The 27651-nt window shown below is 38.9% G+C and overlaps 1 protein-coding gene across 1 annotated transcript; it reads left to right on the forward strand.

The window, feature by feature from the left end:
- The first annotated feature begins 1406 nt into the window (after positions 1 to 1406).
- On the forward strand, positions 1407 to 21447 carry rfx7b (regulatory factor X7b). Its single transcript, XM_083546099.1, has 10 exons — positions 1407 to 2057; positions 4553 to 4586; positions 12797 to 12882; positions 13296 to 13334; positions 13480 to 13602; positions 14614 to 14730; positions 14847 to 14931; positions 15580 to 15787; positions 15893 to 16194; positions 17030 to 21447. Exons 1-10 carry the CDS (start codon positions 1423 to 1425, stop codon positions 20543 to 20545), a joined length of 5145 nt encoding a protein of 1714 aa, XP_083402225.1. The 5' UTR covers positions 1407 to 1422; the 3' UTR covers positions 20546 to 21447.
- The last annotated feature ends 6204 nt before the right edge of the window (positions 21448 to 27651 follow it).

Below are 27651 nucleotides of genomic sequence, written 5' to 3' on the forward strand. Positions count from 1 at the left end.
AGCTAAAAACAGGTCATTAGTGATTTGTCAAGAAAGTCTTTGCATGTTGTTGCATTATGCACATTTTTACTTTACTGGACCTAAGAGGCTCAGAGATGCTTGACAGCATCTCTCTGCACAAAGCAAGCTCTATAAAGTCTTTTGCAAAGAGCGATTTCTTTCTGAGGAAAAGCTAGAATTTCCTGGACAGAACCCTGACCTGAACACCTCTGAGATGACCTGGAACAACATACACTTCAAACCTTCTCACAAAACAACTGTGCCTGGCTCACTAATTCTCCTCTGACTTAATGGTCACAACTTCCTGCAGGCCTGCTCTATAGTCTAGTGTAGCCTTTCCAAAAGAATGGGGTTGTTTTTCTGATAGAAAAACGGAGACAAATCTGGCATTCAAAAAGCAAATGACCAAAGAGTGGTCAAGTGCTCAGTGACAGTTCTGTCATTTTTTAATGTTTTTTTTTCAGCTGGTAGATCTGATTCTCCATACAAAAATATATAGAGTATGATATTTGTAAAAGTCCAGGTCCTTACACACATTATCGTTTAACTCTAGGTTATGCCTGTAAAATGTGGTCGGTTAGTGGTTAAGGCTCTGGGTTACTGATCAGACGTTTGAGGTTTCAAAGACCCAGTGTCACCAAGCTGCCACTTCTGGGCACTTCAGCAAGGCAATTAACCCTTCATGCTCCAGGAGCACTGTATCATGGCTGACCATGCTCTTTGACCCCAGCTTCCTAACATTGCTGGGATATGTGAAGAAATATTTTTACTGTAACATATATGTGTGTGATCAATTAAAAGCCCATTTACCCCTTTACCTTTACCATTCTGTCCTGATCAGTGCAATTCATGGAAGAATTAGAATTATGTCTCCCACTAGCGGTCGTGTAGAGCATCACAACAACAACCATAGTCGACTACTCATTTCTGTAGAACACTATTGTGGTCGTGTTTTTAGTCAAGATTATTTGTTTTCCTATACAATGATTCGGCACAGACATTCATTCCTAGAATGCATGTAATCTGCTGAGTAGCTGTCATTCTCTCATTCATCCCTACCTGCTAAAAATTCTATAGCACATGTAGGGAAAATCACTCAAACAACAAGATTCATAATTATGCTGCCATTTTGTATCCTGTACCAGCCTGGTTTTTGTATATCATGTATTTTAAACATTAAATATGAAATATTATCAATGGTTGTCTCGATTTGTTACGTGACCTCTCTAGGAAGCAGTGTGCTAAAGACTATTATTTGCAGTACATATTATAACACGTTAATATGGATGCTGATACAGGTCCAGGGTGTTCTGGAAATGCTATAAATAAATAAATAAAACACCAGATTATGGCTTTGTTTATTATATGCTTTAAAGCGAGAGAAAAAAAAATGGGGGAAACATGGAAAAGCTAAAACACGAAATGCCCTCCCGGCCGCAGTGCGCATGCGCAGCCCCTCCGCCTGGCCGCAGCAGCAGCAGCACCGTCCGTGGCGGCAGCCGCCGTGCTGTTGTGCTGCAGGGGAAACAGTCGCCTTTTTTTTATTATTTATTTATTTCTATATATTTTTCATTCGAATTTCCGCTCTCTCTCTTACTCTTTGTTTCCGTTGGTTTTCTTTCCTCGTTAGCTCTTTATGCTTTTTTTTTTTGGGGGGGGGGTGAAAAACAAGCCAAGCATCCGGGTCATGAGACGCTCCTTCCGTGCAAGAAAAGCCTGATTTCGGACGAAACGGCCGCGGAGTGTGCTGCTCGGATCGCGGGTATCTCGCTGGAGGTCTCCGATGAGGCCTTCATGTTAAAGCTGGTATCCCCTTCTCCTCCTTCTCCTCCACCACTACTACCCCTAACACCTCCTCCACCACCACCATCACCACCTCCTCCTCCCTGCAACAATCTAATCGTGATGGCCGATGATCAACAACAGCAGCAGCAGCAGCCGGGTCCGCTGCAGCAGGGTGCTCTGTCCGGTCCGACGTGTCTCCCCGGCGCGCTGTCCGGGCTGCAGGGCGCCGAGGCCACCGCGCTGCAATACGACAAGATCAAGAACTCGATCTGGTGAGACGACGAAGCCTCGTCCGTTTTTGCTCCTCGGGTTTAGCCTAGCTACGGCTTAGCCGGATTAGCGCGCTAGTCTCTCACCTTAAACATGTTGACACCACATTCAGCGCCCTAGCGATCCATTCACCCCGTCTCCACACCTCTCTCTCTCTCTCTCTCTCTCTTTCTCCCAATGCAAAATAAAAACATACGTCATTATATTATAATAAATATCATTTTATTAATTTGGTGTGTAGTCTTTTGCAGCTCCCGCTAGCTTCCCCGAGCCTTGTAGCGGTTGGAAACGGGGACGCGCGAGCACGCGCCTTCAACCTGCAAAAACACAGCGATATATTACGCTATAATAAACCATCAGCATCAGCAGCTACAAAATACATGCATTTAGAGCTTTATTATTGGCCGTTATATAGCCCATATTTCTGCTATTCAAGCAGTTCGGCCTGCATTCATATGGTTAGTTATTAACTATGTAATCAAATGGCATGCGTTCATATAAGCTTTTATGTACTGTATACAGTATATATTGCAAATATGCACTTTTTAATGTCTGGCAAAACATTTTTCCAAAGGGTGCTTATTTGTCTTTTGCATTCTTGCATTGTGAACGTTTGAACGTTAATGCACATTCTGGCAATAGTATTTGGACACCAGGTCACCACATTCATGTGATGTCAAGACAAGTTATCTATCTATCTATCTATCTATCTATCTATCTATCTATCTATCTATCTAGGTTTATACATATTACATATGTAATGAAAATGCATATGCATGTTATTACACTATGTAATCGAATTGCATGCATTCATATAACCTTATATGTACTGTATACAGTATATATTGCAAATATGCACTGGCAACATATTTTTCCAAAGGGTGCTTATTTGTCTTTTGCATTCTTGCATTGTGCACGTTTGCATTGTGCAAGTTTGTACATATTACATATGTAATAAAAATGCATATGCATGTTATTACATATGTAATGAAAATGTTATTTAACTAATCATAATGCAGAATCAGCGTGAGCTTATTTTATTGATACATAGAAGAAAACTGCTGGAAATTTGGCATAGGCGGAAGTGGTCGTTTTTATGCGTAAATCAATAACATGTATTAAAAGGTTTTTGTTCTTTCTATGTAGCCCAGTACAAAATGACTCACAGCCGCTGAGTACAGGTATGCAGCCCGGTAGCAGACGACCCCTGATATACAGGACAGGACGAAACAATGTTCCCTCAGGTCCAAGGACACTGTATAAACCTTTATATTTAGTGCCCAAAATACAACATAAACCAGTGAGACAGTATACTTAGTGACACTGCAGCACCGACCAATACAGTATAGAAGATTTGTGTTATTACAAATGAAATGGTTTTGCAGCCATTTTTAATATGTGAGTCTTTTTTTGCCAAACTCAATTATCACACAATTCTTAACAATGCTTTTTGTGTGGTTGTAGCAATAAGATTTCATATGTACAAAAAAAACTCGATGCAACTTTGGGATAAACTGGAACACAGGTGTCTAGTGTTACTAATGCTCTGGACCACAAATCTCCATAGCATATATACATACAAAATAAGATGACATATGGATATTATAGGGGAGTGGTGGCTTCAGTGGTTAAGGCGCTGGGTTGCCGATCGGAAGGTCTGGGGTTCAAGCCCCGGTATCGCCAAGCTGCCACTCTTGGGCCCTTGAGCAAGGCCCTTAACCCTCTATGCTCTGGGGGTCCCTTACGAGGGAAATATCAAGGTCCGTGACGTCGGAGTGACATGGGGCCGCCTTCCCGTGGGCTCACCACCTGCAGGAGGGACCGTAAGGGATGGTGCTGTGAGGATTGGGCAGCAGTCGAAGGCGGGGGCCTGCTTAGACTGCTGCCCCCGCAACCTGAATTACGGATAAGCGGGAGAAAATGAATGAATGAATGAATGAATGAATGGATATTATATTCAACAAGGATGTATGGGTTTGACTGTTGGGTGTCCACAAACTTTTGGCCGTATAGTGTATAATAGACTGTTTGCAGGTATATAAACCTAAGTAAGTCTATCAGGTGTGATTGTTACTCTCCATTAAAAGTGTAGCAGGCTCAATGTGATGCTTAGCAATGTTCTTACAAAACATTTTTTTTTCTTGTTTATTGTTTTTGTATTTTTGAATGAATTCTTTTTTTTTTTTAATAGCATTTTTTTTTACATACACCTCAGACGTTTTCACTGTATTGTAAATGAGTCATAACTGTATATCCAGCTGTGTCTGCTCTCTGTGTTACCATGTAATTATAGTCATAAACCACAATGGGGAACACAATGAGAATATTTCATCACACATTTTATAGCACATCAGCAGAAATGCGTTGACGTAGACGTTTACCGTTGACCAACATTTTTAGTCAGAATTAAACCAACGTTAACTCACAGCTTTACAACTAAAGTCGGTTTATTACAAATTCACTCTTAATGACCATTTTGTGACCTTTTGTTTTTCAGCAAATCTGTACAATCAAAAGTGGACAGCATTTTGGTATGTAACTCCTATAATCAGTTCAATATTTAATAAGTTGTTATTTCTTTTTCTTTAGAGTTGAATCATCATGCATCTAGATGACTACAACTGAAATATGTATGTTTGATGTTTAGCGATTCTGTTTTCTAAACTAGGTACAGAACGTTTTCTCTGAATGTTGCTTCACATAGAAACTGATACCTTCTGAGTCATTTGTCTACAGAGTGGTTTCCCAAAGCTTTAATGAATGCTGGCATTTAAATAATTATGAAGTTTTACTATCAAAAACGCCTAATACTCTATTGCCATGGCTTTTTAAAGAAAGCATATTGAAATCAATGACAGGTTCAGACCTACTGTTTCAGGATGTTATTATTAGGCCCTGAAATTGACACAAAGGGTTTCATGGAGGTTCTTTTGTGTTGTAAATTGGTGGGCTACAGTTAAATGAGTAATTCTGGTGTTCCACATAATTTTACAGACGTTTTCAGACCACATAGAAGTGTGACACTGGCGCACGGAGACTAAAAGGAGATATAAACCCGACTCAAACATACTCCGGCATAATGTGGAGTAGAGACGTCAGTGGATAATATTTTGGACTTCTGTTTGGAATGTCATGAGTTCAAATCCCACTGCTGAACCTTTGACCCTTTACCCTTCACTGCTCAATTATAAATATATATAATTGTAAGCCCTTTTGACGAGGGCGTCTTCCAAATGGCGTAAATGTAAAAAGTAGACTAATAGGATGACGTAGATAGTATAACATCTATAATCAGATGCTCAGCATGACGTATGGGTTTAACTGTCAAGTGTCCACAAACCTTTGACTATATAGTGCATAATAGTCTTAGGTACAAAAAAACACATAATAAAGGCTGTCAGGGACTACTATCCAAACAAGTGTAATCAAAAGTCTCCAGAAGAGCTGTAGCAGGTTCACAGAGATGCTTAGAATAACTGACTGAATGTTTTTATAAAATTTTGTACAAAAAGTGTACCTGTTTCTACTAATCCAGTTTCGAAGGCAAGTGGTTGTCTGGAAAAACTCTGTTTAATTTATTTTTGTGTACTAATTTTTATCGCAAATTTTATGTATCAAGTGTATTTTAATTAAATGTAGACTGAGGCTGAATGTAGACTCTGTCTTGGTTTAGAATCAGAATGAATGTAGGCTCGGACTTTATCAAGACTGAGATTAAATGTAGCCCCTGGCACAATGTAGATTCTGCTTTAATTTAGACTTAGAATTAATGTAAGCTCTGACTTAATTTAGACTAAGGTCCAATGTAGAATCTGTCTTAATTCAGACTGAGACTTAATGTAGACTCTGAATCTAGTCTGGCTCAGAATTATTGTAAGATCTGACTCAATTTAAACTGAGGTCCAATGTAGAATCTGCCTTAATTTAGACTGAGCCTCAATGTAGACTCTGTCTTAATATAGACTAAGCCTCATTGGAGACTCTGTCTTCATTTAGATTCAGCTTCAATGTTGACTCTGTCTTAATTTAGATTCAGCCTCAATGTAGACTGTCTTAATTTAGACTGAGCCTCAATGTCGACTTTGTCTTAATTTAGACTGAGCCTCAATGTCGACTTTGTCTTAATTTAGACTGAGCCTCAATGTCGACTTTGTCTTAATTTAGACTGAGCCTCAATGTCGACTTTGTCTTAATTTAGACTGAGCCTCAATGTAGACTTTGTCTTAATTTAGACTGAGCCTCAATGTAGACTTTGTCTTCATTCAGATTGAGCTTTAATGTAGACTCTGTTCTAATGTAGACTTTGTCTTTATTTAGATTGAGCCTCAATGTAGACTCTGTCTTCATTCAGATTGAGCCCTAATGTAGACTCTTTTCTAATTTAGACTGAGCCTCAATGTAGACTCTGTTCTAATGTAGACTTTGTCTTTATTTAGATTGAACCTCAATGTAGACTCTGTCTTTATTTAGATTGAGCCTCAATGTAGACTCTGGCATAATCTGATTTAGGGTTAATGTAGACTCTGTCTTAATTTAGAATGAGCTTCAATTTAGACTCTGTCTCCATTTAGATTGAGCCTCAATGTAGACTCTGTCTTAATTTAGACTGAGCCTCAATTTAGACTATGTCTTCATTTAAATTCAGCCTCAATGTAGACTGTGGCATAATCTGACTCAGGGTTAAAGTATACTCAGTCTTCATTTAGACTGAGCATTAATGTAGACTCTAGCATAATCTCACTCTGGTCTAATTCATTAATTCTAGGGCAGATAGATGATTATTCTGTGCATTTAAAGTTGTGTGTGTTTTCACGCACACTTTTTTCCTTTCCCAACAATTCCATGGATGGAAAAAAAGTTTGATGATGTTTATTATTTCACAGACTAAATTTTACAAGGTGGTGTTTAAGCCATCTGCGCTTTTTAGAGTAAAACCTGATGCTGAATTTCCCTCTAACTTGAGCAGATGTCATCTACCATTTCAGCTGGGTCAGTGGATTCGAGGCGATGAAAACACAGCATCTTGCAGGCTCAAAATTATAGACAAAAGAGTAGTATCACTATTAACAATAAAAAAAAAATAGCATTGTATTGTAGTGTAGGTTGTGTAGTTTACACATACACATACTCATAGTTTGTAAATTCAAATTAAGAAGCACGGTTGTAAATCTGTATCAGTGTATTAGTCTTCATCCTCAGATGGATAAGTGCTCATTCTACTCTTCGTCCAGCTCAGGCCAGAACACTGTTTTTATTTATAAATAAATCTGTAATTAAATTTGACTTTGCTTCAATCTGAGCTTTTGAGTGCTAAAATTTATTAAAACCCAGCTATAAACAGGGTTCACAAAAACTGCATCAGTTCACTTGATCAGGACCTTTAACAAAACACTGTTCCATACCTGACTATAAACGCCTACATGATACCTTTAATAAAAACTAAGAATTGCGAAAGACAAACCTTTTGGAGCATTGTTTCTTTGTTAAAACTGTTCATTAATTGATTTTTATGATTATTATGATTATTATTTGATTTTGAACCTGTTTGTGCCTATTTTATTCTAAAAATAAAAATAAAAAATAAAAAAATAAAAAACAATTCCAGTATCTCTACCTCAGCTTTTCCTATTTTCTCTCAAATTTCCTTTACAGACATGTGAACGTTTTTAGTTTGTTAAAATTTTATTCTCAGGCTTGCAAGCACTCTAAACACGAGCTTTACAATCCGATTTGACAATACAATCAATGAGTAACGCCTATTACTTATCATTACAAGGGGGTCAGTAATCCTGGTGCTGATTGTACAACCGTCCTAATGGTAATAGAAAAAACATAATTTTAATTCTGTACAATCCTAAAACTTGTTTAAGCAGGAAGGATTAACCCTTAATAAACACTGATGCTAACTTTCTGCTAGAGAAACTAAAGCATATTGTACTGCTTCCCCACATCACACTGACCACCCAAGCATTCTCACATGCTTTGTTCGCACCTTACCCATTACATTTCTTATTAATAAAACTAATACATAAATATTTGTGTTATTACTCTATTAATTCTAATTATAATCATGTAGTCATCAACGAGGGGGAGTGGTGGCTCCAGCAGTTAAGGCGCGGAGTTGCCGATCGGAAGGTCTGGGGTTCAAGCCCCGGTATCGGCAAGCTGCCACTCTTGGGCCCTTGAGCAAGGCCCTTAACCCTCTATGCTCCGGGGGTCCCTTACGAGGAAAATATCAAGGTCCGTGACGTTGGAGTGACGTGGGGCCGCCTTTCCGTGGGCTCACCACCTGCAGGAGGGACCGTAAGGGACGGTGCTGTGAGGATTGGGCAGCAGTCGAAGGCGGGGGCCTGCTTAGACTGCTGCCCCCGCGACCCGAATTACGGATAAGCGGGAGAAAATGAATAAAATGAATAGTCATCAACGGGCCAATGAGAATGTGCTTCACTTTGGTATGTAAGGAGAAACAAAATACAGAATAATTATAATAAAAAAAAATATCTAGAATTATTTTATGTCACTCTGACACAAAAACGGATTAAAATGCTTGTTTAAATAATGACTATATGGGCAAAAGTATTGGGAAACCTGTCATATCCAGCCATATGTGCTTCTTTCAAACTTTTATCACAAAAGTGGAGGCATACAATTGTGTAGGATGTCTTTGGATGTGGTAGCATTAAACATTTCCCTTCACCTGAACGAGAAGACCCAAACCTGTTCCTGCATGACAATGCTCCAGTGTACAAAGCCATCTCCATGAAAATATGGTCTACATGAGTGAAAAATCTTGAGTGGCCTGCTATAGAGCTCCAACCTCAACCCTACTGAACACCTTTGGGATGAAATGGGATGAACACTGACTGCACCTTAGACCTTCGTACCCTACGTCAGTACCTGACTTTACTTAGTACTAATTTAGTACCTTAGTACCTGACTTTACTCATTACTAATTTACTAAGTCAGTACCTGACTTTACAAATCTCCACAGGCACACTCCAAAATCTAGTGGGGCATCTTCCCAGAAGAATGGAGTTTATTATAACAGCAGTAAATGTGGACTGAATTCAATTTAATTAATTTTTTATTTATATAGCACTTATAACAATGGACATTGTCTCAAAGCAGCTTTTTAACAGATAATGTGGTAAGAAAAAATGAATAAGATTATCTTTATCAGTAAGTTTGTTTCTAATGAGCGAGCCGGTGGTGACTGTGGCAAGGAATAACTTGTTGAGATATCACACAAGGAAGAAACCTCAAGAGGAACCAGACTCAAGAGGGAACCCATCCTCATCTGGGGGGCGCTGAATGTCAATTTATTACAGCTAAACGTTGCTGAGGTGTGCAGTGATGATCAAATGCAAACTGTAGTACTGAGTCAGTGTAGCAGACTGTTGACATTAAATAGAGTTTAAATCCACCTCAAAGCTCCTGTGTTACTCTGTAATTTCATGGATCTACAGGCAGTTGTTGTAAAACCATCCCCAGTTGCACAGAGTGGCCCTAATCAAAAGATAGAAACTGTGACAAACATTGTGAGTTATAGCAGGTTAAGCTGTTTTAAGAGCCTCCTTGCGATATTGTTGGCTAGTACGCAAAGTACATATGCAAGTATGCTACTGTTTGACTTAACCAGTAACTGTCAAACAACAACACACATCTATCTTGACAAGAAAAAAAAAAAACATGTAAAAATATCCTCAGATTACTATATTAGTTATCAAATAAACAACCTGCAGTGATTTGATATACGTACAACCTATGGCCACACATCTGCATTCATATCATAAGAGTGTCTTTGTGTCATGCAATCTTTTCACGCCAAGTTTCACAAAGATCACCTCAGAATAATGGATGTATAATTGCCCTTTCAGTGGCTATAAAAAAAGGGTGTGTTCCAATCTGTCAAATTAATATAAAGGCAGATCATAAATCTGCCTGGCATGTTCTTCATTCAGCTTCATTGTTCCGATGATGCCATGGAAGCCTACTGCTAAGGCTGCAGTAATGAAGGAAGCAAATTATTCACCCATCAGTCCTTTCAAATAGGTAGTTGACTAGGCTAGTCAGTTGTTTATGATTTTTTTTTATTTTTTTATTTACTGCCCATTGGTTGGACAATTCTCGGCCCATTCACGGGTGGTGGTTTCCCCTAGCAACATAGAGACGAATGGAAGAGCTGAAATGAAATCATTTGCAACAGCCAGTAGACGCGAGGGTAGGTGGAGCTCGGTCCAGCATTGACATGGCAACTGGCACACAGCAGCTCAGGATTTGTTTATGTTGGATACCGGTACATTTGAATTCTCTACCACTCGATTATGTCGTCTCTTCCTTTGGATATGTAAATGTGAAACTTCTTAGATAATCTCAACTTCCGTATTTTTCTTTTTTTTGTTTGATTTCCAGCCTTAGATGCTGAGATCATAGCACTAAAATCTATACTAATTATATGTAATGTTAAAACCTTCAAAAGCTGAACGATATAATGGATTCAAGTGGAATTTGCTTACAAGTGATGCTGTGCTGAACAGTATCTCACTAAAGTGAGTACACGACTCACATTTCAGCAACCATTTTATTATATGTTCTCAAGGGACATTAGTATAAAAATAAACATTGGAGAAATCAATGTGCCGTTTGTATAGCAGTACAGATTTACTGTCCTTAAATAACTTGGAATCAAAAGTAAATACATCCTAAGTGAACATGTTAAAACTGTGTTCAAAGTGTAAATATTTTGTGTTAGCACCATTGTTATCTAGCACTGCCTTAATCCTCCTGCGCATGGAATTCACCAGAGCTGCACAGGCTGTTGCTGGGATCCTCTTCCACTCCTCTATAATGACATCACGGAGCTGCTGGATTTTAGACACATGGCGCTTCTCCACCTTCCACCCCAATAGTGCTCAATGGGTTCAGGTCTGGAGACACACTTGGCCACTTGATCACCTTCGTCTTCAGCAAGGCAGGTGTCATCTTGGCATTGGGTTTGTGGTCGGTATTATGTTGGAAAACTGCCGCTCGCCCTAGTTTCCGAAGGAATGGCATAATTTTCTGCTTCAGAAAGTAACATTACATGTTGGAATCCATGTTTCCCTCATGTCCGGGGCTCTCCAGTACCAGCAGCTCTCATGCAGCCCAGACCATGATGGTACCACCACAATGCTTGATTGTGGGCAAGACACAATTTTCTTGGTTCTCCTCACCTGGCCGTCACCACACACACTGAACACCATCTAAGCCAAATGCAAGTTTATCTTAGTCTCATCAGATAGCAGGACATGGGTCCAGTAATTCATGCTCTTGGACAGGTTTTCTTCAGCAAACTGTTTGAGGATTTTCTTGGAAGCCAGCTTCAAAAGAGTCTCCTTCTGGGGCGACGGCCATGCAAACTGACTTGTTCCAGTGTGTGGCGTATGGTGTGAGCACTGACCTTTTTCAACCTCTAAAGCAATGCTGCAGCACTCATGTGTCTGTTTTTTGAAACAGCTTCTGCAACTGATGCACAACACGAGGACTCAGTTTCTTTGATGGACCCTTGGCCTGTTCCGTCTTGGAAAACCGCTGTATGATCCTGGCCACTGTACTGTAAATCAGTGTCAGGGTGTTTCCGATCTTCTTATAGCCTCGGCCATCTTTGTGGAAAGCAACAATTCTAATTTTAAAATCCTCAGAGAGTATTAACCATGAGGTGCAATGTTGAACATCCAGTGGTCAGTATGAGAGAATTGTACTCCAAGCATCAAATTTGATCTGCTCTAATACAAGATACACAAATTTATATGGTCCTGTCAAGCAGACAAAAACATGAACATGACGAATAAGACATATGGATTTGCATGGCTAAGCGACCTACAGCTGTGATCACTTTTACAGCTGTTTTGACAATAATGGCTGTATGTTGAGTTATTTTCAGAGGACAGTAAATCTGTACTGCTGTACAAGCTGCACATTGATTACAATTAAAATTTTCATTTCTATAGTATTGTCTCATTAGAAGATATACTAAAAGGATTGTTGACATGTAAGGTGTGTACTCACTTTTGTAAGATACTGTATATTTAGGTAAGATTTGTTTTGGATAAATCTAATTGTTTTGCTTTGAAAGAAGAATTAGCTCCTACTATAACAGGACATTGTTAAAATTTTACTCATCAGTCTAAAAAGACATAAGAGAATTGAAATAAATGAGTAAATAGAATAGAATAGAAAAAAATTATATCTTAACAATATTTAATGTGTAGGTTTTGCTAGCAAAGAGCCAACAGGGACAGCTATACGATATAGACACAAATATGGAGGTGCACAATTGTACAGAATGGTTTTGGATACGGTAGCATTGCATTTTTCCTTCATTTAAACTAGGGGTGCAAACCTGTTCCAGCATGACAGTGCTCCTGTACAATAAAAAAGTAGCTATGTGAAGATATTGTGTACATGGGATGGTGGGGAAGATATTCAGTGGCTTGCTCTAGAACTGTGACCCCAACCATATTGAATACCTTTGGCTAAATGATGCCAAATCTTTCACAAGAACACTTCAAAATCTAGTAGAACATCCTCCCAGAAGGGTAAAGGTTATTATAACAGCAAATGAATACTAAATGTGAAAGTTCATAACGCATATGGACATTTTATGGTCAAGTGTCAACAAACTTTTGCTTTAAATAGAATTTAAGAAAGAGAAGCTCTTTTTGTTCATCTATGCATCTCTTCCTGTTTTTTTCTCCTACAGCAAGATGTTGAGAAGTTTACAGACATTGAAAAACTCTACCTCTACCTTAAGTTGCCTTCTGGTCCCAGCAGCGGTAATGACAAAAGGTATGTTCTCGAAATGCTTGAAATAAGGATCAGATTGCGGTTGGCAAAATAGTCTCATTACACTACATTTTTATCATTCATTTCCCCTTTTCTGTTTAGTATGCATCTTATGGTCATTGTCTTTTATTGTGCACACGAAGTGTTTATCGTCGCTGTTTGTTATGCTTGTTTGTGTGCGCACATATATTCAGAATACCATTCATCGTGTATGTAGCGATATTATTTCTGTAGTTTTTCCACATGCCATTCATAAGCTTTCTCCATTATGAATCTTCATGAGTTTAACATGCCACTAAGAACAATATTTTGCAAAGTTTTTGCCACTGCAATACCCAGCATCTTGTGTTTTGTCATTTGTTTCCCCATATCTATTCATCACTGCAATCCCTAATTCTCACCATGATGTCCAATAGGACTGAAAATCAGAGGGGGTCTACGAGTCCTGCAACATGGTACAAAAATTTTACAACTTTTGTTTAAAACAAGCTGAGTTAAAAACAAACTAGAAAAAAAAAAAACATAATCAAGACCTGCAAGCAGAGACAAATCTGTAATACAGCATTTGGAAGTACTGGATTCTCCCTATTTCTCTTCTAGTGACCAGAATTCCATGTCATCAAGTCGGACCCAACAGATGTACGCTTTCAATTGGATTCGGAATCACTTAGAGGAGCATCCAGAGACCTCACTGCCAAAACAAGAGGTGTATGATGAGTACAAGTAAGTGTAAATTGATTTTTCTCACATTACTTGGGCCAAAAATTGTGAGGAAAAAGCAGTTATGGAAATAGTATTGAAACAAACAGTTGACATTTTGTTTAAAAAAGAAATGCATGTAGATGGTGTATCTTGTATTTAAACATACAGGAGTGTAACATGCACACACAGTCTCTACTTTTGGCTGCTCCCGTTAGTGACCACCACAGCGGATCATCTCCATATTCCTCTTTTTCTCTCACCACATCCTTAAACCTCCTCCCTGACCTTCCTGTTTTCCTCCTGCCTGGCAGCTTAATCCTCAGCATTCTTCTACCTATATACCCCACTTCCCTCCTCTGTATATGACCAAACATCTCAGTCACGCCTCTCTCACTTTCTCCCCAAAACGTCCTACCTGAGAGGTCCCTCTTATAAAATCAGATATCCTGTCCATGCTCATCACTCCCAATCTAAATTGCAGCATGTTCAACTCTTTCAGCTCCGTCTTTTATCTTTTTTTTTTTTGACAATGCCACTCTCTAAACCAATTCAGGCAGAAAGTGTCAATGAAAAATCTTCATCTTTTTTTTTATTTTTTATTTTAAAATTAAAGTTAAAATCTTTAGCCTTTTAGCCATTCTCTGGTTCAGTGAGCTGCTTTTATTTCAGTAATTTGCACAAACGTATGTGATTAGCTGCAATCAACCTCAACAGAGGATCTGCAAAAGAAACCACAGGAATCATGTTTTGAGAACTAGATGACTATTACAGGGTTTTTATTGTTTTGTATTTTTTGGTAAATTTCCCCTCATTATATTTCAAGTGCTTTACTCAGTCCATCAAAAAAAAAATCTGCTGGGCTACGTTTGTGCCAATTGACAACCCCAATTGTGTAGTATTGCGTCACAAAAAAATCCATCACTTTGATCCACTTTGTGGTTACCAATAAACTTGTCAGTTTTATTTATTGGTAATTGTGAGACATCTTGTTTGATTTGTGTTTAACTTTCTTTTTTGTAAATTGCTTAACAGGAGCTATTGTGACAATCTTGGCTACCACCCTCTAAGTGCTGCTGATTTTGGGAAGATCATGAAAAATGTTTTTCCAAATATGAAAGCACGTCGCCTTGGAATGCGAGGAAAATCTAAATATCCTTTTTCAGCCTTGGAAGTCCAGAAATACTTTTGCTGTCTAATGTGTATTTATGTTGTCTCCAGATGTTTAATCAAAAACAGTTTTACGTTGACACTTAACAGCTTCTCACATACTGTTATAGTGGACTGAGGAAAAAGGCTTTTGTGCATATGCCATCTTTGCCCAACTTGGACTTGCATAAAACAGGAGATGGGGTAAGTGTTAATCGGACAGATCATAGAAAAAGAGCGGCTTCTTTACCAAAACAGGAATTGTGGAGTCCAAAAAATAAAATAATTGTATATAACCTGTGTACAGCCAGACAGGCGAAGTGTGAGAAATTTTGCTTGTATCTAAAACAAAATAAAAACTGCTGTTTTCTTCATATTCCAGAAAAAGACATAAGCCAAAGAAAAGTTAAACTTACTATTACTATTATCTTTGGAAGCTAAAAAAAAAAACAGGTACTGCTTACCTCTGACTTGAATATGCACATCACTTTGTAATGATAAATAATATAAAAATAAGCCATCTAAAGCCAAATGGATCAAACTTACAATTAGTCCAGTATCATTTGGGGGTTAAGCTCGTTGAAGTTCTTCCTGATCTCTCGTCTTTCACTTATGTTCTTCTGCTCTTGAAGCGCACATGCCACTCAAAAACACCTTGAACGACTCATTGCAGTATCGCCGTAAACTTGCAGAAACATGCCAAACGTCTGTGTGGCAGATTTGTCCAGTTTCACGCCTAATTTCGAGTTTGAAACCCGGTCTATGAACTTTTTGATTCCATCTCATTGTTGACAGAAAAACCTGCAAAATCAAAATCAGCTGTTAAAATGTTCAATCTCTTGTTTTTCTCAGTGTGAGCTGTTGGAGCCAACCGGTCAGTCACCAAGTGCTGAAGATGAGATGCGTTCTGCAGCCTGTGGTTTAGTGTGTGAATGGGCACAAAAAGTTCTGAGCCGCCAGTTTGACAGCGTGGAGGATTTAGCGCGTTTTCTTCTCAACAGCCACTACATTGGCACTAAATCCATGGCTGCACTAACTGTTATGACTGGAACCCCAACAGGCAAGGACAACTCATGCCTCTGATGAACCACAGCTAGATACATGTGATATTTCTGCATTTTGTGTGATATTGATGCATTTTCATATCCTTTTTGGATCTCACTAGGCGTTAAAACACCGACCCCGGCCTCTGCGTTTGTGCCAACTGGTGACACCAACTCCTTCCAGCCCCAAATGAAGACTCTCCCTTCACCCTCTGTTGACACCAAGCAGCAGCTACAGCGAAAGATTCAAAAGAAACAGCAAGAACAGAAACTTACTTCTCCATTGCCAGGTGAATCTCAGGCCAGAAGAGCTGAACCTGGCACACCAGGCCCTGGGTGTAGTATCACATCTGGAAGTCCAGCTTTGCTGTCCTCACAGCCTGCAATAGGCATTGTGGTGGCTGCAGTACCAAGTCCTATTACGGTAATCATCTTTAAAATGTTTTTATTATTGATTATATAAACAAATTATAAAATTATATAATTGTTAAATATTGGGTAAAATTATTTTAAAATATATATAAATAAATGCCCTCTTTTTTTATCTTCTTTTACACAGAATATCCATATTGTTTTAGGAAGTTGTTGATCAGTTCATCAAAATAAATATTGATCAGGCATAACTTTATGGCCACCGATCAGGCATAACATTATGACTACCTGCCTAATATTGTGTTGGTCCCCCTTTTGCTGCCTAAAACAGTCCTGTCCCATCGAGCATTTACAGCATTAACTACAGGAGCTCATTCGTTGAATCTGACAACACTGGCCAGCCTTCGCTCCCCATGTGCTTTAGTGAGCCTTGGCCGCCCATGACCCTGTCGCCACTCCATCACTGTTCCTTCTTTGGACCACTTTTAAAAGATACTGACCACTATAGATAGATAGATATAGACCCGGAAACCCCTAAAGAGCTGCAGTTTTGGAGAGGCTTCGTCAAATCATAATCTGGCCCTTGTCAAATTTGCTCAAATCCTTATGCTTGCCGATTTTTCCTGCTTCTAACACATTAACATGTAGGAAAAATATCAGTTTCAATTGTTTACTTGCTGCCTAATATATCCCACCCACTAACGGGTGCCATGATGATAAGATAATAGTGTTATTCACTCACCTGTCTTTATGTTATAATGTCATAATGTTATGCCTGGATGTTGTACATGGGCTGAAAAAATCAGTATATTTTTATATATAAAATAATATCTGATTGCCTGCGTGGTCATAAGTAATGTTTTTCGGGTTTTGTTTTTTGTTTCTAGGTGCAGAGGAATAGACAACTGATGACTTCTCCGAGTCCGGTTGCGGCAACAGAGGGAAAAGTTTTACCTGTGAATTTCCAAGTTGTAGCCCAGCCTGTTAAGCAGTCTCCTAAAACTCCGCAGAACGTTCCAGCAAGTCCTGTTGGTGACAGGCTAGCCAGACAAAGATATGCCCAGATTCTCCCCAAACCCTCTGCTACAAGCGGCATAACTCTTCGTTCTCCGCCAACACTCCTTATTACTAACAGCCCTATAAAAACAGTAATGCCCACTTCCCACGTCAGCTCAGTTAATGTCGTCAAGATGACCGCCATATCGTTGACGCATAACAATAGTGGTGGTAGCAACACTCCAACACCATTAAGACCTGCTTCAGCTGGTATCAGTAGCACAGTTTCCCAGGAAGAGTCTAATCAAAATCTGCAAGCTCAGAACGGCAGCTCGGTTACTCTGCATTCATCTGGAGCTGGACGAATTGGCCGCCTTGCCTCAACCCCAGTTTCCATTTGCTCCATTAGTGAAATCAAGGTAACATCTGAAGCTGTGAATGATAGTAACTCATCTGCTGGTGCGGAAAAGCAGAGCACTGCACTAGGGAACAATATTGGGCAGAAGAACGAGAGGGCCACTAAATATAGGGCTTCCAGTGAACCTTCTCTTCTTGTCAAGGCATCCCCAGTGCCTGAAAGAGTTACTAGAGCCAAAAGTGACTCTGCAACACCTCCAAGTACAATCATAGGGGCAGCTGTCCCAATTAGCAATAACAGCAGTGATCATCAGGAGAGTACGTTGTATCTGACTGTTATGAATCAGAATGCTGACATTCGATCCAGTGATACAGCATCCCCAACTGGCCAGTCACCAAAAGATGTTGGTCTTGGTTTGAAAAGTCCTCGAAAGCGATCTGCTTCTGTTTTGGAGTCGCATGCTATCCCAGTAAAGAGGGTGTTTATATCCCAGCAGTCTTTGGATGCCAGTAACAGTATTAGACCTAGTCTTGTAATAGCCACAAAGAGGATACAAAGGCCAGGTACTCCTGCAAGACCGGAGAGTGCTCCATGTAAAGTCACCCTCAAACAAAACTCTCTTCCGACTCAAATCCTGGCACTTTCTGACATCCCCATTGGACACACTTCTCAGACTATAGTACACTCCCAGAGCTCTTCGCAGATGACACACAGAGCCATCTCTGCTGGAATAAGCCCTACTGATATCGGTTCTTGTAATAGCACATCGTCTGATCAAAATTTATTGCAACAAATTGTGAGCCAGCAACAAGTTACCATTGCCATTTCTCAGGAGGCATCTGCTGTTAATGAGCTGAAGAGCTCATTACAAGACTACTCTCAACAAATACAGGCAGAACAAAAGCAGGTAAATGCTAGCCACTTGTCATTAATTGCCCAGCCTCCTGAAGCTTCTGCTCAGTTGACTCTCCAGCAGGACATTGTTGACTTTGATGGAGCTCAAGCCACAATAGACTATTTCCCCTTCAATGATGATGACATGACCCAAGATAGTATAGTTGAAGAGTTAGTGCAGATGGAGGAGCAAATGAAGCTGAATAGCAGTCTACAACCTTACCTTAGTTCTCTTGACATACCCTTACAAGGCCAGTCAGCTCAAAGCACCATCCTTTCCTCTCACCAGACTGGTACTCAGTTCTACCACTCTGCACATAGTAGCACCACTCCAGTGCATACTCCCACCCCCACACCAACTCCAACACCAACTCCGACTCCAACCCCTACGTCTGAAATTTTGCCTGGGGGCCACAGCTTGACCAGGGAAAGTCCTTGCTGTAGAGTGGCACCTATTACCCCAGTTGAAGGCATTTTAGGTGGTCGACATACACCTATTAGCACTCCACTGTCCAACTGCAGCAGTAGTGTCCCACCAAGTCCTGTTGAATGTCGTAATCCTTTTGCATTTACTCCTATTAACTCCAACATACCAGGGTACCATGATGGCAGTGTAGTGTCTAGTAGTCCAGTCAAGCCTATGCAGAGACCAATGGCCACTCACCCAGACAAGGCCAAGCTAGATTGGATCAATAATAGATATAATAGCACTTCAGGTTCCCCATCAGTTTCAAACAGTAATGCCATTGGAATCCTTCCAAGCTATCAGGACATGGTGGAGGACCCCTTTCGCAAACCACATGCATTTGCTAAACCAGGGCAGTCTTTTCAGTCTCAGTCCAGGCACCAGGATGGGCATTTGGGTCGATTAACTACGGTGTCTCCCGTTCAACAAGGACAGCAGGCAGTGGAGAACAAGCAAGAGAGTTTTGCTGTGCCTGCACCATTGGAAAACAAAGTTACAGCTTGTACATCTGGGAATGGAGGTGGAACCTTTAGGTGTCGCAGTGTGAGCCCCGCTGTTCGTCAGCGCAATCTAAGTGGTACATCTGTGCAAACCAACCTTCCTCCAAGGTCTGCTCTTTCACCATTTAATTCTCCCATAACCTCAGAGGTTCTTAGTATTCTTTCCAACAGTCATTCGGTGGTCACTGCCAACAGCATGGCCCAAAGGAGCCAGTCAGTACCACTAAGCATCATGATGCAGTCTGAGATGTTGCCGATTGGCCAACAGGGACAGCAGAGTAACAGTGCCAAGATCACAAGTGTGCTCCTCAGCAAAATGGATGCAGATGGGGATGATACAGTACGTGGGCTGGGTGTCAATAATATGCCCTCTAAGTATACAGCCCGGATGAACCTGACACAGATCTTGGAGACTACACAGGCCTTCCCAGAAGGCGCAAACCATCATGGTCAACAGCTTTCTGTCTGCTCAAGCCCTTCACAGTTTGACTTCCAGAAGCCTGGTTTCCTTATAAGCACGGGAGATGAATCAATTACTTTTTCTAGTGATGACCAAGCACAATCAGGCTCTGGGCTACAACAAGAGCAGCACCTTCAACTACAGGATCAACAGTTGGAATTACATGATCAACAACTGTTGCAAGATCAGCAGTTGCAACTTCAGGAACCACCATTGCAACTCCAGGACCAACAGTTAGAATTACACGACCAACATTTACAACTGCAACACCAACGACTGCAGCTACAAGACCAACAGCAGCTACAACATGATCCAGACCTCAGCCAGCAGCAGTTGCTGTCTCAAACCTCACAACAAGATGAGGAACAACAGCAGCAGGAGCAACTGGACTTTAACAGCACTGTCAAGGATCTTTTGGGGGAGGATGGCCTCAATCCCAGCTCACAATTGGTTGGGCAGGTGGCATCAGAACTCAGTGCAGTAGCATCAGACTTTTCTAGCGAAATCCGTTTAACCTCTGACCTTTCTGGTAGCATCAATGACCTGAACACTTTGGATCCCAATCTTTTGTTTGATCCAAGTCAGCAACAGGACCAATATGAAGACGCCACACTGGAGGAGCTGAAGAACGACCCGTTGTTTCAGCAGATATGCAGTGACACTGTGAATTCTGCTGGATTTGACTGGTTGGAGAACAAAGACCAACCAACAGTGGAAATGTTGGGTTAGTATTGTTTCCTTTTGTGTTTATGTTGTGGTTGTTGCTGTTTGTCACTATTTATGGCTTCTTTTCATTGTTTTGTTTTTTTTGTTGTTTTTTTTATGACTGTCATCTTTATGTTTTTTTAATGTGATCTGTCCACTGCATCAAGACACTGGATACATCAGTCAGCCAGTGGGACGTGCCAGTCTGACCTGAAGTGTTCATTTATAGGAACGTTTGTGTTATAAATCCAGTTCATTGTAGTTTTCTCATCCTGACATTTCTGTCAATAGTTTACAATTTTTTTTCTTATGGCATTGAGTCAGTTGGCCTCAATGTGCATAATTTTTTTTTTCATTATTATAATACCAGTTTCATACATTTTACAATTTGTAGCAGGTATTATCCTGTTCCCATGAATCATAAGTCATGTGAAACTAAAATGCAATATTTTGCATGGTCAATCACTGAGTTTTTCAACATCTTGCATATGCATTGTGTTTGACTTTGCAAGTATGTTGGAAAGTTTCGTCGCTAAAAGGTGCACTTAATTTACGTCATCACGAGTGAACTTTGCCATCACTTTCGCATATCTTAACTGTCAGTCAAATTAAAAGATTTACGTAGGTGCTAACAGGTGCTCAATAAAAGTGACTGGCATCTGCCACATCATTTTCAGTAATTATGTTGTGTCTAATAAATATAAAATGAGATATAATAATAGGCCATAATATTGATGTACTGTTAAATAGAAGGGTAATGAAGAGGATAATTTTTTTTAAGCTGTATCTGCATTTTAAAAAGTGAATATTACACAAGGGAGAGTAATCTGCCTTATATCCAAAATCCTATGTCTTTTGGCTTAGGTTTTAAGGTGCGGAAAGATTTTTAAAGGCCTTGCTGCATTTCCCAAAAAAGAAAAAAGAAACTTGACATTTTGTAATTGTGTATTATTGATGTGGTTACAAACACACCTTAGAGTTAGCATATTTTAGCATTCCATTTTAGCATTCCATTTTTTCTTCACATTTTGTTCCAGGTAAAAGCAAACTAAATGCTGATAGGAAGAGTATGGTGATGGCCACGTGCAATCTGAGGCCATGTTCATGTGTGATCACACGTCCAACCGGCTAGGTGTTCATTGAATTGCAATTTGAAATCCATACCAAAGAACAGCTTTTGGAGGGAAAAAAAGTGTTTGAGATATATTTGAGATATGAGTTATATTCATCTCCAAATTAACATAATTTTCATTAAGTAATCTGGTTGGACTTGGTGAATAAAACAGGGTTTTATGGTACTTGATTTTCAGGTGGGATCATATTTGTGTATAGTATGTATATGGAAAATGTATCTGATGTACAGGTAAATATGGATGGTAAGCATGTTGTCCAAAGTCATTAATGGATTCATAAAAAGCTAAATTTGGCTAACTGTAGTCACTATATTAATGCCCCATATGTAAAAACGACATCGTTTTATCAATACACTGTCTTAAGGTGATTTTAGATAGGTCTGAGTACCCATGAGGAAACAAAAGTGAAAAAAATATTACATTGCTCATATTAAAACTATAGCCAGCACGATACGCTGTATGTTATGTTTTTTGGCTTTCTGTGTAGTGCAAGTCTGTTTGGTCTCTAGCTTGATGTGCCATTTTCCTTAGAGAGTCTGTTGGTCTCTGCTTTGCAGATGTGGTGTGTACATTAAGAGAGAGGAAAAGAAGCGTTTATATATGAAAAAAAGAAAAGCAGAATTATCATATATCAAATGCTAATTGTGACAGTCAAATTGATTGCACAGAAGAAAAAAAAAACCTGGAGTGGTAGGCACTGGAAATTCAATGGTTTATGATTCAGCAAACTTGGGAAGTTCACTTTATTGCACTAAAGATTTTCCTTTTTTTTTTTTTTTTTGTAACCATGCCTTTGTGAGAAATGTTTAGGACAAAATGGAACAATTGAAGCGAGCAAAAAGCAGAATTTTTTATTTCAAAGGTAAATTACAAAAGGGGAATTACATATGACATGGAAAATTACAATGAATTATTGCCTTGTGTAGCAATGTGCACTAATCTCAATGAGATACACATTTTACTCATTCTCATCCATGAGAATAAGAACGATGAAAGCAAACAAAATTTTAGCTTATTAAAAAAAAAAAAAAAAAGTGAATAAAAGAGAACATACTTCACTATGTTATTCAATGACTGTATGTGTGCATGTATGTTGAACTATCTATTGTAGTACATGTTGTGACCACTCCCTCTACAAAAAAGGGACTGGTTGTGTTGACCAGAGGAAAAAAGAAAAAAGTAGTGTTCTTTTGAATAAAAACTTGTGTGTTTGCTAAGTTAATATTGTTCTATATGTTTTAGTTCACAGATGTTTTTTTTTTTTTCATACATTCTAAATTTGTTTAATTTTTTTTTTTTTTTTTTTTTTTACAAAAAAATGCCTTTGTGAAGAAACTGTAAATATTTTTTCTATGTTCTGACATTTATCAAGGCACTGATTATTTACTTTTTTTATTTCACGAAGGAAAAATCGAAGCCTTTTTTATACACAGGCGTTTCATCAAACATTTGAGTCTAATGCTGTATTTCTGACTGGTCTGTCTATTTGAAACAGTAGAAACTTTCTCTGTGCTGTTGTCTGGTGTACTGCTCAATGTACAGTAGCTTGTTAATATTGCTGAAGCATTTTAGCAATGTTTCTTTCTCTTTTTTTCAATGGAAAGTACTCACAGGTGAGATTTTCTAAGTGGTTTTAAAAGCCAATAAAGATTTTTTAATAATCACTGTATTATGTTCCCTTTTGATTGTTTTGTCTTGCTTTGAGTTTGTTGACGTTTAGTCGTTGGAGTGATCAAGTCATTTGGCACCATGCTGCCCTCTGTTGGTCTTTAGTAGGTGTCTCAAATTCTAGGTATCCAACTCCTGAATCAGCTCCTAATGTAAATCTCTCTCTCTGGAAATATCTTTTTAACGTGCATGCTAAAATGACATGTATTTTTTATTTTTGCATGTTTGTCACACTTTAATGTTTCGGATCATCAGACTAAACTTTCTTTCGGCTTCTCCCATTAGGGGTCGCCACAGTGGACCATCCGCATGTTCGATTTGGCACGTTTTTACGCTGGATGCCCATCATCAGACTAATTTAAAGATTAGTAAAGATAACACAGTTGAACACAACATGGAGTTTTTAATTGAAGTTTGTTATTATTGTGGGAAAACAAAATCCAAAACGACATGGCCCTGTGTGAAAGTGTTTGCCCCTAAACCTAATAACTGGTTGGGCCACCCTTAGCAGCAACAACTGCAATCAAGCGTTTGCGATAACTTGTAATGAGTCTGTTACAGCGCTGTGGAGGAGTTTTGGTCCATTTATCTATGCAGAATTGTTGTAATTCAGCCACATTGGAGGGTTTTCGAGCATAACCCGCATTTTTAAGGTCATGCCGCGGCATCTCAATAGGATTCAGGTCAGGACTTTGACTAGGCCACTTCAAAGTCTTCATTTTGATTTTCTTTAGCCATTCAGAGGTAGACTTGCTGGTGTGTTTTGGATCATTGTCCTGCTGCAGAACCCAAGTTCGCTTCGGCTTGAGGTCACGAACAGAGAGCCAGACATTCTCCTTCAGGATTTTGTTTGGTAAACAGCAGAATTCATGGTTCCATTTATCACAGCAAGTCTTCCAGGTCCTGAAGCAGCAAAACAGCTCCAGACCATCACACTAGCACCACCATATTTTACCGTTGCTATGATGTTCTTTTTCTGAAATGCGGGGTTACTTTTACACCAATGGGACGTAATTGGATACACACCTTCCAAAAAGTTCAACCTTTCATTCATCAAGTGATCATCAAGATGTTTTTCTGCCAAAACTGAGACGAGCCTTAATGTTCTTTTTGCTCAGCAGCCGTTTTCATCTTGGAACTCTTTAGCCTAGTCTCTTTCTGATGGTGGAGTCATGAACACTCACCTTAACTGAGGCAAGTGAGGCCTGTAGTTCTTTGGATGTTGTTGTGGGGTATTTTACTGTGGTTTGCTGGAGTCCCAAAGCTTCAGAAATGGCATTATAACCTTTTCCAGACTGATAGATCTTAAAGTATCTTTTTTGTGTAGCGTTTGAGGGTCTTTTTTGATTTCTTGATTGCGAACAAGTGTGGCAGTAATCAGGCCCGGGTGTGGCATGAGAAATTTAACTCAGTTGTGATAAACCAAAGTTTTAACAGGGGGGCAAATACACAGGGCCATGTAGTTTTGGATTTTGTTTTCCCTTAATAATAAAAACCTTCATTTAAAAACTGCATGTTGCACTGTTCTTGTGCTCTTGTGTTATCTTTTATTAATATTTGAATTAGTTTGATGATCTGAAACATTAAAGTGTGACAAACATGCAAAATACTTTTTTTACACACCTATATATATATATATATATATATATATATATATATATATATATATATACACACACACACACACACACACACACACACACACTATAATGCCAAAAGTATTCACTTGTCTGCCTTCAAATGCAAATGAATTTGACTAACAACTAATTTTTATAAGGTTTAATATGATACATCCATAAGGTTTAATATGATATTGGCCCTTTGCAGCTATAACAGCTTCAACTCTTTCCGCAAGGTTTAGGAGTGTGTTAATGGAAATCTTTAAAAATTCTTACAGAAGCGCGTTTGTTTGGTCAGACACTGATGTTCCCACAAATTTGGGACATGAAATTGTCCAAAATTTCTTATGCTAAAGCATTAAATGTTCCTTTCACTGGAACTAAGGGGCCAAAGCCCAACTCCTAAAAACAACCCCACATCATAATCCCCCTCTACCAAACTTTCCATTTGGCACAATGTAGTCAGACAAGTGTCGTTTTCCAGGTAACCGCTAAACCCAGACTTGTCCATCGGATTGCCAGTCTGTAAAGCGTGATTCGTCACTCCTGAGAACACACATCCACTTCTCTAGAGTCCGGTGGCAGCATGCTTTACACCACTGCATTCAATGCTTTGCATTGTACTTGGTGATGTAGGGCATTGATTGCTGTAAATGCTCGATGGGTCAAGACTGTTTTTCCAGCAAAAGGGGGACAAACACAATATTAGGCAGGTGGTCATAATGTTATGTCTGATCGTTGTATATAAACATATAAATGTGAGTGTGCGTGTGTGTTTATATGCGTGTGTTTGGAAAACCCACTGGCCTCTGCGACATTTAGTTACCTTAAGGGTTTGTGGGGGTTCAAATTCACTCTTCCTTTCACCAATGGGAGAGAACCACTTTGAGTTTTGTTGCCCCGTCTCCCACGGCCTTAATGATATTCACAATAATGACTTTTGACCTATTAACTTATTGATTCTGTCCTTCTTTTCACTGGTCTTGTGTTACGACGAGGGTGCAGAAACCTCCAAGCACCTCAAATAGTTGTCATAAGTATTTCAGCCGAGTTGCTTATATTGCTGATAGGCTAATATTCATACATTCACCTTTTTGCTATTGGATGCTATTTAAAGGAATTCATATTTTCAGTATTACATGTACATCACACACTGTCAGTAAATATTAAATGGTAATATTCACTTTCAAAACCGGGTTCATTGTATTAACAACATGTAGCCTGCATTGATTTTACTGAGGGTACTGTTCAAGCCCTCAGCTGTGAGGGAGGAGTAGGTGGAGCAACGATTTATTCTAATCAATAGCTGATTTATCTGTGTACATACACTACTGGGCAAAAATAAACAAATAAATAAGTCCACAATGCTACGTTTGTAATGGCTTCTATGATTTACTGGTTAGGAAATGAGCAAGAATTAAACTAATAAATAAAGTATAACACAGCTCTTCTCTTTCTTTCTTTGTCTTGTGAAAAATCTACAGAGGTTCAATGTTTTCCCATTCAATGTTTGATTCCAAACAGTTGATGAGAATTTAAAAAATTTGCACACAAATATGAGTTGAATTTCACATCAACTGTGTGAATTATTATGATTTTACATTTGTGTACAGGAAGATTATATAAGTGAATTTCCCGATTTCTAGCTTTTACACAAACAATTCACTAAAGCAAAAGTAAATAGGCAAACGGTGACACAGTTGCTCCCAGGAGTGCGTTTATTTTATTTTTGCTCATTTTCTGACTAATGATTTCTTTTCAGACAAAAAAAAGTGGTCTAACTATCACAATTTGGCCCTTGTTAAACTCACTCAGATCCTTAAAATTCTTGCCCATTTTTCCTGCTATTAACACGTCAACTTTGAGGACAAAATGTTCACTTGCTCTCTAAATTATCTCACCCACTAACAGATGCCATGATGAAGAGATAATTAGTGTTATTTACCTCACCAGTCTAATGTTATAATGTCATAATGTTATGGCTGGTCAGTGTATATTTTTGCCCTTGATTATTTGCCCAGGAGTGTAAATGATTAACAGTTTACATCTATAGTATCATATAAATACTTTTCTAACAGTTTATCTCAGATACTATTCAACGTCAGGGTAGGACGATCGCCGAAATATTGCGATCTCAGAGCTATTTTGTTATGATCTGTGAGTTTAAAATTACCTGGCAAATTATTGAAACACCCCAGTTGTGGATAACTGATGAACCGATGACCACATAAAGCATACTTCAAGATATAGGCAAAGATGTTTCAGAGTCACGTGAATAAAAGAAAACAGGACATCAGAGTGTTTATGAAAATATGGGTCTTCCTGTCATCAGGGTAGTTTGTCTGGTGAGGTTTAGGGATCACACACTCAACAGACATGCAACAAATTACTTAGTGTGACAAAATATTTATTATTTCATTTAATTTCATCTTCTCCCGCTTATCCGTAATTCGGGTCGCTGGAAAATATTTATTATATTTTGTTCAATTACAGTTCATTTAATGTGAATTCATTATTTGATAATATGTAAATGTAAGATTTTGGACACTGTATGTAATGTATAAAAGATACTGTGGTTCCTGTAGTTGACCCAATGTCAGTGTAACAGTATTGGAAAGATTTAGTCATTGACATTCAAAAAGTTATATAACCAATGTATAGAGAAAAAACATCACCAAATAATTTAACCTACAATGTATTCAAAAGTAAT

Source organism: Silurus aristotelis (assembly GCF_946808225.1).
Source record: "Silurus aristotelis genome assembly, chromosome: 7".
NCBI lineage: Eukaryota > Metazoa > Chordata > Actinopteri > Siluriformes > Siluridae > Silurus > Silurus aristotelis.